Source organism: Halichoeres trimaculatus, unplaced genomic scaffold, assembly GCF_033239565.1.
Source record: "Halichoeres trimaculatus isolate MK-OKI-2021-1 unplaced genomic scaffold, fHalTri1.1 fHalTri1_scaffold_4, whole genome shotgun sequence".
NCBI classification, from domain to species: Eukaryota; Metazoa; Chordata; class Actinopteri; order Labriformes; family Labridae; genus Halichoeres; species Halichoeres trimaculatus.
Window position 1 is genome coordinate 22,135,064 of NW_027437182.1, and position 19,885 is coordinate 22,154,948.

At 39.7% G+C, this 19,885-nt stretch overlaps 2 protein-coding genes across 3 annotated transcripts in view; one reads left to right on the forward strand and one right to left on the reverse strand.

Annotated features, from left to right (window-relative positions):
• ralgps2 (Ral GEF with PH domain and SH3 binding motif 2) overlaps positions 1-888 on the forward strand; it is a 91,167-nt gene extending 90,279 nt beyond the window's left edge. For both annotated transcript variants that reach the window (XM_074667990.1, XM_074667991.1), the window contains one exon: positions 1-888. This exon is cut by the window's left edge and continues 734 nt beyond it. The gene's annotated coding sequence lies outside the window, so the exon portion shown is untranslated.
• Positions 889-5,549: 4,661 nt separating this feature from the next.
• On the reverse strand, positions 5,550-15,429 carry LOC141788824 (flavin-containing monooxygenase 5-like). The gene is made up of 9 exons (XM_074667911.1): positions 15,298-15,429; positions 13,328-13,516; positions 9,410-9,575; positions 9,167-9,309; positions 8,829-9,025; positions 7,462-7,597; positions 7,161-7,380; positions 6,755-6,827; positions 5,550-5,937 (listed from the first exon to the last, which is right to left on the reverse strand). Exons 1-9 carry the CDS (start codon positions 15,427-15,429, stop codon positions 5,550-5,552), a joined length of 1,644 nt encoding a protein of 547 aa, XP_074524012.1.
• Between the last annotated feature and the right edge of the window lie 4,456 nt (positions 15,430-19,885).

Below are 19,885 nucleotides of genomic sequence, written 5' to 3' on the forward strand. Positions count from 1 at the left end.
AACAAAAGGGCTCTGATTCTTATCGATTCCAGCGTAAACACATCCTGTATGTGTCGACTCTTTATTAATGAACTCTGTCCTCCTCCTCTGTCACAAGCAAGCCGTGTTTATGTGTGTGTACGTGTGTGTTTCTGTGTGTGTGTGTGTGTGTGTGTGTGTGTGTGTGTTTCTGTGAGTGCATGGAGTGAGGGAGGGGTAGGGTTAAGGGGGAGGGCAGTTTGTTTGTGTTCACACGGTACGATAATCCCAGAGTCTAAGCTAAGACGTTTTCATGTCGAGTTCAACTCTAGTTCATCTTTTAACTTCTCCAGCGGCGTCTGAAACCACACACACGCACACACACACACACACACACACACACACACACACACACACACACACACACTCACACACTAATGCACACACACACACACATAAAAGCACTAAACACTAATGTTGAAACTGTGAAAGAGTCAGAGAGAGAGTCATGATTTCTCCTCCTCCTCCTCATCTCTCTCTGTGCAGACGTTTGAAGCTTCGGTCGCATCTCTTTGATAGTTTTGTGTTGTTTATTATTTTTTTTATGGGGGTGTTGCGGTTCACAGTATTACCATGTAGTCATTGTACTTCTGTCTGTTACATTTTTAATGTTACAATTTTTTTCCTGTATGTACATGTGATTTTTATTTTTTCTATTTTTGCTTCTTCTTCATCTTCTTCATCTTCTTCTTTTATGAATGAACCACACTTCTCTCTGTTCACCCTGATGTGTCCATGTGACCAACTGAAGCACCTTGGTAGGAAAGAGTGCCAACAGATGACCCCCCCCCACCCTGAGCCTCAGCCAGCTCAGATCACTCACTGTATACAAAGATGGACGACATGCCATCCTGTTGCACAAAAATGAAGCCAAAACTCTCCTTGCAAATGACATTTCAAAGTCACAGAGAGCAGGAGGTATCACATCCTCAAACCAGAGCACACTCTCAACTGAGTGATAATAGGGATGAGGATCAAAACTTGGGTCGACCAAAGACTTGGTTCCTGAATTGTTTTTTAAATCAGCATCATTTGAGCATCTTGATTCTGTTGTCGAGTCTTGCCTTTCCTCTCTTGTTGTTAAATCTCCAGTCAATTTAAATCACTGCTGCCCAAAGCTTTTTAATGAACTGTCGCACCACACAGAATGATGATGGCAGCGAGGTGCTGAACATGCAAAGAGGTCCAGAGTTTGACATTTTACCAAAGCAGGGGAAGAGGAATGTAGTTGATGTTGCTAAATAATGCCCTTTCAGGAAACACATCAGCAGCATCAAATCAAACCAGAATGTAGAGTCGTTGACAGTCTGCGGGATGCACGAATCAGCAGCTAATCAAACTAATCTGTGACAAATGGTTTCATCATGATGCTTTCGAGGTCTGGTCGGTTTAATGACTGTTAGGTCAAAGCAGGAAAAACAAGATCACCTTTAGTAATCTCAGTTATGTCTGGGATCTTTAAAGAGGCTTGATAATCATAGAAGTATCAATGAAAATCAATGATCCTGTGGGTGTTTCCTGTCCACAGCAGAACAGATTGGGCACATTTGAGGAAGATGGTCATGGTTTTGAAAATGTCAGTAACTCTTTTGTTAGTGTTTAAGGGTTTATTTCTCTACTTCTCTGATAACCCAGTGATGCAGTAGCCTCATTGGTTAACACAGCTGTCAATCACAGCATCACATCCGCTCTTTATACAGCATCAAATAAATAATTCAAAGATCACTTGGAGGTAAACTCACCAGCATGACGAGAGATAAATATGATGAAAGAAACCAGGTTTGATACTGCAGCCTGTCACAGAAGGACGTGTGTTTTGGCTTTGCTTTTAAGGGGCTGGTATGTCGTCCATCTGTCTATACAGCTTTTTTGTTTAGTCGTATCTTCCCTTTTACACACAGCTGTTTACATTCAGTGTTTACACAATCCTCCACCCACACACCTGGTCCTGATGATGATCATCCGCCTGAGGGAGAGGGTTGCAGTGGGGAAACAGTCGTACTGTGGGACAGGTGGGGGTTCAGGCTCAGGTGGTTTCGGGGTGTTATAAAGGGCTCTCTGAATTCCCCCCAAAGATAAAATCTGAGTCTAAAATCTCACTTTAAACTCAACGATGAAGCCTACAATCAGCTCTCTAAACGTGAAGCCTAGCTGGAGATGATGATCCTGTGGAGAGTGAACGAGAGAGCCACAGACATGAAGCAGCAGATGAAGCTGTGTGTTATTCTCTATTTTTATAAAATATTTAGATAGAAGCCAGAACAGGAAGTCCAACGCGGCTTCTGGTGAACCTTAACATTTGAAGCACAGTGACCTGATGGGATCAGAGTCTAGTTTAACCTGCTGATGTTTCCTGATGAGCCCTGTCCACACAAACACACACACACACACTCATAGATGAACTACTCTGAGTTTTGAAGTAAGTCCTTCTGTTTGTGAAGCTTCATTTGGATCACGCTAAATGTTTTCTGACCCTGCTGAGCGCTTTCTGTCACCTGAGTTTACATGATTTTCTTTTTTATATGGTAACTTCAGCACAGTTTGGTCAAAGGAACGGGAACATGTTGAGTTTGGGGTGCTTTTGGTTTTGGTTCATGGGTTTCAAGGCCAGTCTCAAAAAAATGAATGACCATCAGAGAGCTCAAAATGTGCTTCTGATTTTTGTATCACATTTGGTTTGAACTCAGCGCTCTCTGTTGTTTCCTTTACTTCGGCCATGACGTGAAGCACAGCCTGCCCCCTGTGAACAGTTTGTGGCGACCTCCTGCAGTGACGGAGTGATGAAGGTTTGTTAAAGGTGTGATGTTACAATGAGAGGATGGAGGAACAGAATCAGCGTGAATGTGACAGGCTTCATTCACTGTTTACCAGAAACATCATTAGCACCCTTCTGTCAGTTGACCTCTGACCTCTGACCTGTACCTGGCTGTGTGTGTGCGCGTGTCAATGAGTGTGTGTGGCGAGCGCTGTGACCTCATTGTTGAGTGATGCGCCGAGAACCAATAAACACTCTGCCCTTTTTTACTTCACTTCTGAGTCTGACTCTTTGTGCTTGTGCGGGTGTTTTGGAGCATTTGTTCTATGTTGTTGTTGTGTGACTGTGAGACTAGAAGTGTTTACAACTTCATACATTTCTTACATGACATTGTTGCCTCATGAATAAGTGACAAAATTAGTTCACACAAAATATGATCTAGATCAGTGAGATAGAAAATACAGACCTGATCAAAATCTTTAGACCAGTTGAAAAATTTCTAGGATTTAACTTATGCACATTTGGATCTATTGTAGCATTGCTACAATCTGCAAAAGCAAGAAGAGGGAGTGTGACAAAAAGCACTCACATCCATTGTTAGTGGAAGATAAAAGCAGGATATTTGTATCTCCATCTACTGGTTGTATGGTGCAAGGATTTATGATTTTCCAGACCTTATGACAGATTGGTGAGATGTTGAGTGTATAGGTTCATTTCATTAAATTAGAAGTCAATCTATGTCAGTGGTTCAATTCAAACATATTGGAACTTATATTTTATATACACTGTAATTATTCCAAGCATTTTGTTTCTTTTAACTGTGATGATTATGGCTTACAGTAAATTAAAAAAACAAAACTCCCAAACTCAGAATATAAGAATATTGTGAAATGAATAATTCCATTGTATTTTTGCCACACTGAGTCTCAAAGTGACATAAATTATAGAACCAAGCACCCAGGTTTCCCATTCACTTCTGAATTCATTTGTCCTGCGGGCTGGATTAGATTTTTAAAACTTTTTCTCTAAAATAGATGAACTAATCTTGTTCAGTTTCTCTTGATAACCCTCTGAAAGTCCCAAGTCAATTGGTAGTTTACCTTGAGCTGTCCTAACCTACCTACTTTTTCCAGGTTCAGTTTCAGGCCATGTCTATGCGTAGCAGGGTATCTAGGAAACCACATTTAATTTTATATGTTAATGCCTGTCATCCACACAAAACTGCAGTTTTGCAACCCCAAAAACGATATTTCCTGAGAACCTCTGGCCAAAGTGAAGATTTTGGAAAACTCTGGTTTCATGGTTTCATGTAGACTCGGGGAAACAGAATTTTTGACTCTCAAACGTCACATCTGAATGACAGGGGCTCATTGTGATTGGCTGGCAAAGGCACTTATCAGCGGAGTTGTCCCCCCGGGTTATTAATTCAAAAAAAATGCCCAGCGATGAGTACAAGGTCTTAGACCGCTGCTTTTTAACGAGCAGCAGGTGCTGCCATGGGCCCCTCCCCTATCCAAAACACTCACAGACGGACAAGTCCTCCATGCTTGCAGCTGCAGCCAGAGCAGACGACTTCATGCAAGTGAATCATATATATTACGTCTCTCTTAGGCCAGTACCAAGCCAGGATAAAGGAGGGTTAAAGATAATGATCTGTTTTTTTTGTCGGTCAAGTTTGGTCCAATTTTTATCATGACCACATCATCCATATTGTCCTTTTTTATATTGATATCAATAAAATATTGAGGGTAACCCTGTTGTTTAAAGCAATTTTAATATTACTATTTAATACATCTCATATTCCTTCTTTGTCATTTTTGTTACCGCAGATAATATTTTACTATTGTATTGTATGAGTTAAAGATATTTTACAGTAGTCAAACTTTGACCACCCTTTTCTTACTTTATTAAGATGTGTTACAGATGTTAGATCTTGCAGGTTGGTCTGAGTGAGAGGGACGGGAGTGTGCATGAGACTTAGTGAGATTTCCATGTTATAACATTGAAGATTTTTATATTATAACATGTTATAGATGTCAGTTTTGAAGTTGGAAGTTCATGCCTCACTGTATGGACAGGATAGCTGCTGTTCTGTGCCTGAGCTAGGAGCCACAATCCAACACAAAGGCATCCACAGAGATCTATGTGCACAACTGTATGCTCTGTACTGACCATCTGAAGTTCAGTGAAGTTCATGAACGACGATTCCTTTGTTGTGTGATGTGTTTTATATATTATATATTATATATTATATTTGAATTTATTTAGGATTGCCCCTTGGGATGCAGCATCTCGTTTTCGAGGGTTTTCCACCCATGCACATCCAGTCGCAGTTGAAGTCGTTCAAAAGAGCTCAAGCACTACAGAATTCCTTCCTTCAGACCCTTATCTTATTGGTTAACTTATTTCTATATTTTTTAGATTTATTTTCTGCATCTTCAGCCCATTTTTTATGAATTCTCTTTGTGCACTTTTCTTTTTAATCCTAATACGCGCATTGAAATATGTCAACAGTTAAAAAAAAAAACTCTAAAAGCCACGTTCTTTTTCTTCCTTTTATTCTCATACAGTTGAGGTCACATCATTGCATCATCACACATCATCATACCCAGTAGGACAAAAGTTAAAAAACGAGTCAAATCTAAGCTGTAAAGAGTAAATACATACTTATAAAAAGCTCTCTTATTGTCACAATCAGGTTATTATTTGTGTTATTTTGCTGAGTCTCTGCTGCTGTCAGCATTAATTATCTCAATCCTGCAGATTAGTGATGAGATTATGGAGAGAAGTAAGACAAGACAGGCTTTTTGTTGGTCAAGAGGCAGTACAGCAGAGCTGCGCCTGAGAAAAACAGCATGATGCTCCAACCACGAGAGGGTTTGGGTTCTGGTTCTGGTTCTGGTTCTGGTACCACTCTGGTCCTGAAAGGCTGAAACACTCGCTCCCACTGAGTCAAAATGGCCTGGCGGGCTCCTGCCCACTGGCCTGGTCCACTCAGACGGTACTGGTACGGGGTACAAGGACCAAGAAACACATGCAGAGCCAGTTTTGGGTCCTTCAGGAGTAGCCCCAGGAAGTTTGGTCGAGCCCCCACCTGCTCCGCCAGAGAGTCCAGATAAGGTATGTAGTCCACCTGGAGAGGGTTTTGCCTTGAGCACACAAACCTGGCGGACAAAAAACATCATTAGAAAAGTAAAAAGGAAGAAGAAAAGAGAAAGGGGACACAAGATTTAAAAAAAAGGAAAAAAAAAAGAAAATATATTCTGAGGACTTTGTTCGGATGTCGAACACATTGTTTTTGTTCGTAGACATAAAGAAGAAGACGTAATAAAATATCCCCTGAATAACATCGTCCTGTATGTCTTGCTAAGTAAAGTAAAAAGGTGAATAGAATGATATCATCAGCAGAAAACAAATCTGTTTGTCACATTTTTCCGTAATGTAAAACAGTACTTTATAATTAGATATAGAGCCTTGTGGGACATCATTTTTATATATTTTAAGAAATGTAAAATAAATCTTTAACTTGAACAGATATTTTGCTGAGTCAGTAAACATTCTTGCGTGATCAGCGGTTGTGCTACTTTATGTTATCATCTTTGTAGATTGAAGTAATGTGTCAATTTCATTTTTTGACAGGTCTTTTTAACTCCTTTATATGAATACTTCAATAGTTTTAGTGACTGTTATTAATAAACCAACCTCAAAACTCCCTCCACAGATTTATAAAGACCATCTTCAATAAATATTTAAAAAAAAAACACAAACAGCAGCACACATCCAAACATACTACATTACATCTCACCCCACACCATGCCATTTATGGATTTAATCTTCTTCTTCTTCTTTTTCACGAGTTGACTCAACATCAATCAACCCCAAAATCAAGATTAAAAGCTGCCGCAGTGGACGGGTTTTACGGCAGATCATCTCAACAGTGTAAACTGATCTAAACTCAAAGAGCTATGGTTTATTTCTTACTTCTGGTTCATGGTTTCTGTGTCTTCACTGATTTCCTTAATCATGGTCTCTTCTGAGGGGAGTGTTGCTAAGCCTGAGGTGAAAAATAGTTTTTAGTTCAGGACACAAGGAAAAACGATCTAAGCATGTATTTAACACTTAATGAATGATACTTACTTTATTGAAAATTGCCTTAAAATAGTGTTTTCATTCTCAGCTAATGTTTTCCAAACAAAGGGCTTTACAAAAGTATTGTTCAAATTAACCTTGCAAATAAGGTATTGTCCGGTCCATGGGGAACACACTGAGGTTCAATGCTCTCCAAACGGCCCTGCAGAGCTGGCGTCTGCTTTGCCAAAAAGATCTAGTTCTTAAATTCAAACCTGTGTTTTGAAACAGAGGATAGCTTTAACACTGATCACTCCACCTTTAAACACCCTGGTGGCCCAGCGAGCCTGCATCTCAGCCAGAGGACCGATGGCCCCGAGCCCGCTAATGAAGCCGACCACAGCCAGTGTGGGCCGGGTCAGTGAGGGGGGGAACATGTGTTTGTAGAGACGCAGCCTGTAGTCACATTTGGTCTGCAGATCTGGAGGCAGGAAGGGGAAGCTGTAGTCGAACCCTGTGGCAAACACCACCACATCCACCTGGAGACACACACGTCGGAGTGCAATAAAACTTTCACACCAAATCACAACAATTAGATTCACTTGTTGATCCACACACACCTCCTCCAGGACGCTGCCATCCTCAAACACCACACTGGACCCACTGAACTCTTTCACGTTTGGCTTCACCGTAATGCGACCTGTGATGATTCGTGCTGGCAGGTCGTCGTTCACCACAGGGAACCTTTTAAAAAAACTACCACAGAGGACAGATGTGTAAAGAAGTCATGAGAGGTGATGTCTCTTCAAGGGTAAATATTTTCTTTGTGAGTCATACTCTCTTCTGACAGTTTAGCTTTTGTCACTCTCAATCAGAACATTTTTCACCTGTGACATCCCTGATTATGTAACAGATGACACCCTGGGTGTTGAGCCAAGAGGTGCCTCCTCTCACTTGAACTTGGGTTACAGTCTCACATAAATCTCATAAAATACATAAAGGCCAACTATCAGTGTGGAGAACATGCTGTAGCTGTTTAGCTTTGCCTTTGTTTTGAAGTCACACTGTGGTTTGCTTGACCACTAGTTTCAGTATCAGGTTAGCCTCTTCTTGTTTTTGTAGGAAAGAGGAGTCATGCGGACTCTACTCTCTGAGGTTTAATATCTAACAAATGCAAGGCTGCCTTGGATGCCTGTTACGGCAGCCCTCTTTTCCCTTGTCTGTTTCTTGTAATTTTTTTTTGCCTCTTTTTAAATTTTTTTTTTTTTAATCATTTTTGCATTTGGAGTGGGTCATTATGTATGGCCCTTTGTTAGTCATGGACACCATACTGGATTTGTCTTCAGTGATATTTTTACTATTTTTGCTCCTGTGTTTGTCTGGAGATCCTACATGTAACCATGGTTGTATTGTTTTCATATGAGATTAGCTGTTAGCAGCCTGTAGCATGTCAATGCTAACTGGTGCAAGGCCTGATGTTTCCCCACAAGGTGAGGAGAAGGAGGTAAGGACGGCGTGCTAGTTCTAAGGTGTGAGCTTAGAAGCGACGATATTGATCTATACGTCCATCTATTGTTAATGGGAACTAACAGAGGGAATATCAGAAGGCAGAGTAGCATCATGCTATTCACAGACATGGCTAACGGGGCTAACACCAGGATACAGGAGACAGAGACTGAACAGACTGCTGAAGAAGCTCAGTCCTGGACCCTGTGGAGGTGGAGGCTGGCTGAACTGGAGAATGATGGACAAGCTGTCATCATCTTTTTTCTTATGGACCTTTTTGCACTTTCTGTACACTTTCTTACTTTTGTTTTCTTGATTGCTGCTGTGACTCCTGAATTTCCCCTCGGGTATAAATAAAGTGCTTTCTATTCTATTCTATTCTATTCTATTCTATTCTATTCTATTCTATTCTATTCTATCTCCGCTGTAAGGCTGTTCTGTGTTACCAAGACTTAAATGTTTGGGCAGAGCAGCTCTTCACCTGAGTTTTGGCTCCAGACCATAAAGTCTGTGGCAGAATACTTGGTTCAGTTTCTTCTCCACCATGCTGCTGATCCATGAAGGGAAAAACTTGTGAATGATCATGTCCATACGAGAAGTCCCAACAAGGTCACGTGGCACCCCTCCTCGACCAACCCTGCTGACGACCCACGCTCCACTTCTGGTGCTGATGTACACCTGAGGGTCACAGGGGGTCAGCATTCATGGGTCCAGTCTCTACTTTTATTTGTTGAAGTATAAACTTGAAGGAAGCTGAGTTTTCAGAATAAAAGCCCCTGTTCTTTTCTGACACAGAACGCTGCATGGTTGCTGTTTTACCTTTTCAGCAACTCTGCTGACATCCACAGCGATGTCACCTCCAGAGTTTCCGATCCCAACCACCACCACTCTTTTCTCCTGCAGATCCTCAGCACTGCGGTAATCCCAGCTGTGGAAATATCTGCCTTCAAAGCTCTCAATTCCTGAAATGAAGTCAAAGTTTTGGAAGCGATCACACAGGAGCTTCATAAGAGAGGTATTTCTCTCAGAGAAAACTACTGCTGTGGGTGATGACTGTGGTACCTGGGAAGCTTTTGAGCGGCAGGTGAGGGTGGGTGAAATGCCCAGTACAAACCATGACTGCATCAAAAACATGAGTCTCCCTCTGTCCCTGTGCGCTCTCTGTCTCCACCTCCCACCGACCTGTCACAGCAAAATCTGCTGTCTGCCTCACACTGATCACCGTCATCTGAAACACACACAGTGATGGATATCTGTCATTCAAACCACTGTCAACAATTAAAACACGCTTTGTCACCTGCAGCTGATTTATGCATCATGCTAATGCTGTTTCACCTGTTTCTCATTTCCTCACATTCACTTTTTGTTATCAATCAGTCATTGCCTTCTCCTTTTCAGTGCTATTGACTAAGATCGTACAGCTCAGCGCAGTCTACACCACAGGTTGAGTATTTATCAACTACGTCATGTGTGACCTTGGATGACCCCTGAAAAGGTAAAACTACCACTGATATCTGAGCACTCATTCCCTGTCATCACCTTTCTCTTGCATGTTAACCTGCTAGTAGCATTGACCAGCATTGATTTTAGAGTGTAACCTGGGCCCAGTTGTTCAAAGGTAATCGAGTCGGATTTTGATTATCGAATTGGATTAAATTCCTAAAATGGGTTGTTTAAAGGGAAAAGAAGGATTTCAAAATTGGATTAGATCACTTAGTCCAATCCTAGTTTTAATTCCGATCAAACCTTCAGTTTGTGTTGTTCAAAACATTTTGGTAGGATTTGGTTAACTTTGATCAAAAAAAAAAAAAAACAAACAAAAAAAAAAACCCAGGATTATCCTGATCTCAACAGAAGGTAGGATTTCAAGGTGGATTTCAGGAAGAAAATTTATTAAAACTTTCAATTGGTCAAATAATGCAACATTTGTACAATTTAGTATTGACAGTTTGATTTATATTTTGAACTTGACTTGTTTAACCATTACAGTGATAAAGTAGATAAAGTTAACTAAGGCTACCAATGAAGCCTTTCAGTATAGTAAAGTAAAAACAAAGAGAAACCTAAAGAGCAGAAGCACAGATACTCCTGGCAGAGGAAAAAAATCAAGCTGACCAAACCACAGCAAATTAGAGAAAAACTTCAGATCCACCTTCTAAAAGCAGAGCATAAAAATGTTGGACTGTCCTTCACAGATGAGGAACCCTGAACATTTTTGTTTTGTCTTGCTAACTATTGGACATTTAGCCACTTTTTTTTTTAGCATCCTAGATGTTTAAAAAACTTGAACTTTGTATTTTTTTTGTATATTTGTTATTCATTTGTAGTGGCTCAGATGAGGGGTCATAAAGAAATCAAAAATAGAGTGGATGTTCATGTTATTTTTTTCTTAAAACAAACAAACAAACAAACAAACAAACAAACAAACAAACAAACAAACAAACAAACAAAAAACACCTACAATGACCTCATGTTGGCTCTTCTACCTGTTGTTCTTTACAGAGCTGGTAGCCCACATTATGATATGTTGTCCCAATCAGAGCACAGGCAATCTGGGTTTAGTAATCCTGAAAACTGCGTATCTGGATCAGGGTGATCCTATCCAATGTTGCTTTGAAAAAGCAGCATAAAACTAAGATGGATTACCTGATCCTGAATAGCAAGAAATGGGATTTCCAAATCTGGATCATTTTGATCTGGATTCGATTCTTTGAACAACTGGCCCCTTGTGATTTATCAGCTGGGGTAGCAGATTGTTGGGGGCACAGAGATTGAGGTCAAGGGGCTGGCAGGCACTAACTTCTCTGTGCAACAGCTCACCTACAGGGCAATCTGCGCTGCAGACCCTTGAGTGGTGTCCAGAGATGGCAAAAGTACCCAGATTCCTTACTTGAATAGAAGTAAAATACCTAAGTAAAAAAAAAGACTTGAGTTAAAGTGAAAAGCACTGATCCAAATATCTACTCAAGTAAAAGTAAAGATTACAGGCTCTGAAATGTACTCAAAAGTACTTTTAAAAGAAAAACAAATTTCTATTACAAGATTAAACACAGATTTTTTTTAAATGGAATTTACATTAACAATGTTATTGTTTGAACAAACTCTACCTGCCTAGTTTCCCAATGCACTTCACTATACAGTCCTTTAGGTGTTTGTAATGTACACTGAAGGTTAACACATCACACTTCTGAACACTGAATTTTGGACCAGGATTAGCTCATAGGCCCAACTCTAATTCAACCTTTCTAACAGCACATCAAACAACAATTTTTCTCACTGGACGGGTGTTGTGTTATTGTGAGTGACACACCCAGAGGCTACGGATGAAAATAACTGCAGATGAAATAACTAAGATTCTCCAGCCAGTGGGAGCCACTCCTGTGACTGTGTGGGATCCTCACTGTTGTCCATTTCAAGCGGCTGCTCAAACATTGGGTGTGGGTGGAGTGATAGACCTGCTCTGACTCACACACACACACACACACACACACACACACACACACACACACACACACACACACACCAGACACGCATGCTTGCATGCACTAACACACATTGACGACTTTGTCTCCACCTGAGTCTTTCAAAACCCAAAACAGTTGACACGCATTGGTGTCGCAACACCAAAAAAGTAAAAATATGTACAGGCTTAGGTTATATACATTAAGTAACAAGACTTTTTGGAACATGTAAGGAGTAGAAAGTACCAATATTCATGTTAAAAATGTAACAGAGTAAAAGTGAAAAATCATCAGAGACAGAAATACTTCTAAAAGAACAAAGTACCTAAAAAAATCAACTTAAGTACAGTAACAGAGTAATTGTACTTCGTTACTTGCTATCTCTGGTGATGTCCACCTTAACCTGTGTTATATGGTCTCAGTTTGAGGACCAGCCTCCAGCTTCTAGCTCAGGGGCGGCCAACTTGTGGCTCGCGAGCCGGATGTGGCTCTTTGCCTTTCGGTGTGCGGCTCTTTGATCCACTCATAGAACTGATGAAATTGTTGCAAGCGTTGGGACAATTATTGCTTAATACTTTTGAGTGATGAGATTGATACTTAAGTTTCAGTTTCCTTTCTCTCATGTGCTCCTCTCAATCGTTCATGTACTCGTAGATAGATAGATGGATAGATGATAGATAGATAGATAGATAGATAGATAGATAGATAGATAGATAGATAGATAGATAGATAGATAGATAGATAGATAGATAGATAGATAGATGGAACTTTGTCTCTTCTCCAAGTACAAATGTAAACACACTTACAAACACGATAAATCTCACTTTGAAAATTGCAAATAAATTGATTTTCATTTTTGTTCATGTGTGAGAGGAAGTGCATTTGCAAGACCACGTTTTTTTTATGGCTCTTCGTAGTTTCACAGAAATTTTTGTGGATCTTGGACCCTGACTCGTTGGCCACTGTCGTTCTTGCTGGATCAAAACACATCTGACCCAAGCCCAATGTTTCCTCCTCTTCCAAGGGTGTACCCACTGAGTTAGTCCCTCTACTCTACAATCTTTCTTTTAGCTTTGTTTTTGCCTTTATTCATTTTATATTCACAGAACTAGGAGGCTATTTATGACACTTTTGCCCACTTTCCCAATCCAGCTCTCTGGAGGTCTGCTAAGGGCGGAGCTATGGGTAGACCTTGGTGATTGAGGCCCTGTGCTCTTACAATGTGTCATGGACCAGTTAGAAGATCATAATGAAAATGTACAGTCATCATTTCCGGAGGTGTCGAAAAAATCTAGAGCTGTTTTTTTTTTTTTTTTTTTCATAGCACAGATTGCACTCCACATTTAGTGTAAACATCCAGCATTGTTACTCTATATCCGCTGTAACCATAATTACAAGTACAGTTAGCAGGAAAAAAAAAGTTTAAGGTTGTTATCTGGTCAGGAATATCATCCAGAGCCTGTTACTTTGCTATAACTGACTTCTTTGGGAATAAAACTTTGACTTAAAGCTGACGAACCTGGAAGCGTATGTGTGGCAGGAGCCTGAAGGCTTGAGCGTAGAGCCTCAGATACAGCAGCACCTCAGAGTGATGCATGTTGTTTGGGAACTCAGCTGGAGGAGGGAAGTCGCTGAAGGCTATCTTCTCTTTGGAGCTGTTGATCACCACTGACCTGTAGATGTTTGCTCGTCCAGGCTCAGGCTTCTCCTGGAGATGGACAAGAAGTTTAGTATTTCACATTTACACAGCTTTTGTGACTATCAAACTATAATTGCATTAATACACCTACATAAACACTATCACTGCTGTCTATGAAATAGCACATATTTAACAAACTCCAAGTGGCTATTCTAACATTAAATATATATTTTTTTAATTCTCCTGAAGCATGTAAGTTTATTTACTGAGAGCAAAAAAGCAGAATCTATCCAAAGAGCTGCTGTTTACTGTAGGACCAAAAACTGACTTATTTTCTGGGTGGTTGCATAGCAATGAGTCTCTGCTAGCTTAAAGACACCAGAGTATTACTAACCCTGTTTTAATGCTGCTTTAATTCACACTTAAACACAAACAAATAACCAAACAAAATAAATGCCACTGCATAAACGAACAAACCTTCCGTGGTCAGAGGGCTACTTCCATGACAACCCTCTGCAAAAATAAGAGAGAGAACACTACAGAGTAAAAGCTTACAACATGACGTATAGCTACAAGAGACGAGCAGATTTACATGATATGAAAGCAATTTTTAAAGGTCCCATATAATGAAAAGTGTTGTTTTTGTGCTGCCATGTAAAGCCACTTTAGGTGCATTTTAACCTGAAGTTTAAAGAACTTTTAGTGTCCTACTTTTACAGTGAAGCATTTTGGTAAAGTGCCGAAGTGCTATAAAATTAAAGCCGACATTGAGGGGCCGTTCACACAACAACGGTTTTAGGGTGAATCACAAAAGTATTGTTGCCTTTCGGCCTTGTGTTTACACAGAAACAGTGTTTTAGCCGACTTAAAACGCAATTCTTTAAAAATGCACTCCAGAGTGGAACTTTTCTGAAACGCCACCATTGACGTGTAAAGAGTAAGCCGGCGTTTTCAGTGGAAACGCTGAAATCACACTCTGTTCCGCGCAAGCTTGTACAACAGTACAACAGCGCTGTTATTACGTTTACGATTGTCGTGAACTACAGTGTTGTGCTTGTGCTGCTCAATCTGCTGAATCTGCTGAATCTGCTGACTGTATTTCAATAAAATGAGCATCTGTTGCTTCACTTCTGCACTAAGTATTCCCCAAAACACTACATGATCGGCCCAACTCTACTTCGGTGGAGATCTCCCAAAAACAGCTTCAGGACAAGACAGTTGTAGCTCTAACTACAGGCCAGGCATGCTTACTACAGTGTTTTCAGTCCCTCTGCATTTCTGTGTATATACAGTTTTCTTTCATTGCATTGTCACTGCGTTTTAGAGTTTTCAGATGAAACATTGTTGTGTAAAAGAGGCCTCACACTGAAACCTGACCTTTGAAAAGCAGGGCCTTCTGAGGTGTAAATTTCTTGCCCCAGAACTAAATATGGAGCCTGGTTTCTGGAGGTTGAAATAAGTTTTTAGCGTCCCTTTACACTTGGTCAAGTTCCTATGTACTATACCTGAGCACAATGCACCTTCTTAGACATCTGCTGACCTGAAAGCACACTACCTGAGCAAATTTGCCACTTGTTCCGCTGTCATCTTGGCAGAAAAAACACATGCCTGTGCTCGAGCATGGATAAAGCACTCACAACAGAAGCTTATTAGACTGGCTTAGACAAAGTAAACTTTAGACAAAGTTTACTTGGTTACACAGGCTGCTCTGTGTAACACTCAGTCAAAAGAAAAATTATATGGGACCCTTGTCTGAAAACATACTGTGAGAAAGTTGGTATTTAAGCATCATTGGTCTTGAAAAAGAGCTTTAACATGAGCTCATTGCATGTCATAGCATTAACCCTCACCTTAAATCTCCACAGACCTCCTATGTCATGGCTGCTCTCAAAGCAGGTGGGCTCCAGACCTTCATCCAAACAGGCCTTGATGCTAGTCAGACCTGAAACCCCTGCTCCGATCACCAACACCTTGTGCACCATTCTGGACGCAGTATTGACTTCAACTGGAGAAAAGATCAGACATCAGGATCTTAAGATGGAGCAGACAGCGAGGCAAATGATGCACAGTTCTTGGAGCTATGGGCAACCGTCTCCCCTGATGCCTCTTAAATAATATTTAGGAGTGTCGTCATGCCTAATCTTGCAAGAAAATTAGCCTCCAGGCTTAGAGACAAAAGCAGGGGAGGTAAACATCGTAAACTTTAGCATCAGTGTTTTTTATAAATACAGGGTGCTGTTCACAGGACTGAAGACTGCCTCTGTCACCTTGAACTCATGTCAAAAACACTCGGCCCTTTTGACACCTCGGCTGTATTCACCACAACATTACAAACCTTTATGATAGAGAAAACATTAAATTTATTATCAAAGATGAATGTGAATTAATTCCTCTGCTGAATGCTGCCGCCTTCATTCAGCTTTTTCACTTCAATCCATGTGACTTTAGGTCCTCCTTTCCTTCCCTTTGTCTAACGCTTAGTTTTCTTGGAAATACTCTAAGTCATGTCAAAGTTCAAGACACAAATGTGTTTTGAAAAGTGTAAAGATGAGACAGTGTAGCTATTTTTGAAGGTGAAATTAAAAATTCAGGAGACTGATATAAATGATGTCACAGGTACCTGAAAAGTGTATTGAAGTACAGTAACAAAGTTTGTATCTTTGGATACTTTCAACCTCTCACTTCTGTCCACGGCTGGAGCTCTGATCTGTTGTTAGTCTTTGAGCTGTGGAAAACAAAAAAACAGGCAGAGGAAATGTGGGGACTCATGCTTCAAGGTCTTACAAGTTAAATGAGACATTTAAGGAGAGACAGACACTTACCAAAATATCTAAGAGTTCATTCACATGTTAGGATTTGTCGTAATCTTGGGCAGGCTGACTGGTTAAGCAAGGGTCAAATGGCCTGAGGATCAGCGGATTGATGAATAAAAGAAGCAGACACCGTGTAAGTGGATAATCCACACTGCAGCAGAAATAACAAACTGTGGACGTGACTGGCGATCTATGAGCTTTCTGTAAGGGTGGGTTAGAGGAAGAGGTGTTACTTGGCTCATCCTCTGCAGGTGAGCCGGTTCTTCTTGTTGCACCATAGACAAATATTCCTGCCCACATCATGAGCAGTCTCCAACACTTCCCTCCGAAATGTACAAAGATGACTTAGATGGTGGATGGTAGTCACACCCATAGCTGAGTGAATGCCTGTCATTATAGAAGCAGGAAAAATGCTTTTATGTGGTGACAGGACCTGAGTGCCCTACAAGTCTGAACAATGTGAAGCACGTCAAAGGTAACTGTCAATCTCTAACAGTGCTTCAAGAAGTTCATGCTGAACATTTGGTTGAAAACTGACATTGAATTGATTGAAACCAACCTGATTTAAAGAAAATTGATCATTTAATCACAAGTAATGTATTCATTATTTTGTTTTTAGTTTTTTATTTGCTAAAAACTCATCTTAAGGCTAATTACTTTTCCACTAAACACACGGATTGGAGCCTCGATTTAAACCCAGGGTTTTCAGTGCATGTTGACCTCTCTTACCATTAACAGTCGAGGTGTGAAAAAATATTGATAAGACCATATATTGGGATACTTTGACCTCTCTAGAAAAAAAATTGATATTTCAACTGTTAATGTTAATATTTTTGTAAGAAACAGAAATTCATATTTTAGCCGAGTTGGATGTAAAACTTGACTTCTGCACCTCCAGTGTGATTGATGGCACTGAAGAGCTGCCCATAGACTTTAAAATAAACATAAACTCAAATTATATTAAAAATATTTTAATCCTAAACTTGATGTATGGGTTTTGATGCAATAGACATCAATGTTTCCCTCTAATTTTGAGTCAGTTAGTTTACAGTTATTTTAAGTTTAATCTATACAGTGCAGAAGACTGATAAATCATATTCACAGAAACTTTTTAATGCAATATTAGATATTTTATGAGAAACATTGGTTACACCAATTGACATGTCTCGGTAGTTTAAGTGACAAACTTGAGGCTTTTTATGTTTTCATGTTAGTTGTGTGTATCTAACTGTTGACAGAGTAGTCTGCAGCTGCTCAGCATTGTGAACCAATGAAGAATCAAACACTGGTAAAATAAAGAAAAGAAACTGACTGAGACTCTGAGCTCTGCTCATGGTGCCAACTCGACAACATCAACCAGTATCAGCTGCAGATGCACACCTTTTATAAAACACGCCCAGAAGATCAATCAGTCACTGAATGACTCTAACTTAAAATCAATAAAGAAAACACTGCAGATTTGCCATCATAAACACGAAAATAATAAACAATATCTAATAATTGAGAGCATCCACTCAGCAGTAACACTGCACTTGACTTTCAGCATATCAAAAAAATACAATAAAAAAGTTGTTTTCAATCAGAAATTGCAATTTCTCACAATATTGTAATATCATGATGCATCGTAATACTATCGTGTACTCAACCAAGGATTGTGATGGCTATCGTTTTGTGAGGTTTGTCCTAATACTCACCCCTAATTAACAGGTGCATCTCGATACATTTGAAATAAAAATGAGAATATTACTTAAGACCAATAAATAGGGTATTTTTTTAACATAGAAATGTTGACTTTTTAAAAAGTGTGTTGACTCATACCCACTGAATACTTGATTGAGACCCGGTGCAGATGCAGCTGAGGCAGACCCAGCAATAACTGGGGTCTGGGGTCTGGGGTCTTAACAATAGATTCTCTGTGGCCACATTTGATGTTGCAGCTTGTACTGACATATTAATCAACACTGAAAGTAACAAATCACTACTCTTTATAAGTATGTTTTTTTCTGGTGAAATCTCAATAACTCAGTCTCTCAGTTACTAAATCTTGGAGAAGACTGGCTGTTTGCATTCAGACAAAGCAGTGAAAAGCGGCTTTGGTTGAGTTTGTTAAAACACAAAAAAAGCAGCGTTATTCAGTGTGAAAAAATGATAATGGAACAATTTTAAAGGAAATCTTTGTTCTTTTTCTGCCATCGTCAGTGAGGATGGTGGTGACCCCTTGATGCTCAGAAGTTGTTTTGCTACAGTCTCTGCGTTTACTCCTGCCAAACATCAGTTTGATTGATTGATTGTTCCTGGCACACACTCAAATGTATGTGTTGTGTCATTCAAATTGGTACTCTTCACTTTGTGTCAGTAACATAACCGTAAATAAACTATACAAATGGAGGAGTTTATATGTTAGCCTTAAGGCTTTGAGTCTTTAAATTACATGTTTACTTGATATGAATCTTCAGAAAGAATCCATTTGGATCTTTCTTTTACTCTTTATCTTCACACATAAAAAGAGTGAATTTGGCCTTGAGTGTTGTAGTGTAATTTTTTAAAGGGATGACATTAAGAATGCCATAACAAGAAGTATCAAAGGATCAGGACTGTGTAAAGTGAGTGTTTTATTCTGTAACACAAGATTTTTTTTATGTTGTTTTGTGTCTGATTCTTTGCCCAATCCATGGGTATTACTCTAACAAAAAGAACTGAGCTCCTGAGTATCTGCTGCAGAGCACACTGGATTAACAGTGCCGTGACAGAGCCAAGATGAACCATTATTCTTGTGCTGCTGCTTATTTACTTACTTTGTGATATGTGTACTACTGTATTCCATTTTCTGTATTCATGAAACATGCATGGTTGTTGTAAACACAACATCAGATGAAGCAAGTCCTCCTGATTGTTTCTCTTTTTAACTTTTGTAGCCATTCCAACTGCGAGTCAGTCATAGTACCAATGCATTTCCTAAAAACTTGGACACCAAAGTTATCTCAAACCAAAGCTTTTTCTTTTTTTTTTCTTTTTTTGATTCTGCAGCAGATTTATTCTATTATTATTCTACTAATTGCCCAAATTCCCTGGATGGGGTTGAGGTCCAGACTTTGAGGAGTCCAGTCCATCATTTACAGTGTTTCTTTTTTGTGAGGAAAATGACCCAAATCTCCTTCCAATAACTCTATTGTATTGTAAAGAGAGCATAATGATGACTTTGTAGCTATTTCACCCTTTTATGGGTATTTTGATTGACAAGTAAAAACAACAAACAAACAAACAAACAAACAAACAAAAAAACTTAAACCTCCTAAATATGGCAAGTGTTCTAACATTTTTAGCCACAACTTTATGTGCTAATTGTGAGTCAAATGAGTAAATGATACACCAATAACATTATCTCTTAAATATCCTTTATGGTGTTTTTGAATGTATTTGTATATAAGAGAGAATCCTGGGAAGTTTAAGGGAATGTCATAATCCCACTGAAGGATATGAAAACGTTTTGCATCGAAGAAAGAAGACTTACTGCCAAAAAAGCATATGGCAGACTTCTGTATCCCTTGTGTATGCATGGTGTATAAACCATTGCAGAGTTGTGGGCTGTAGTGCCGCTCTCATGGTGCTCCGCTGCCCCCTGGTG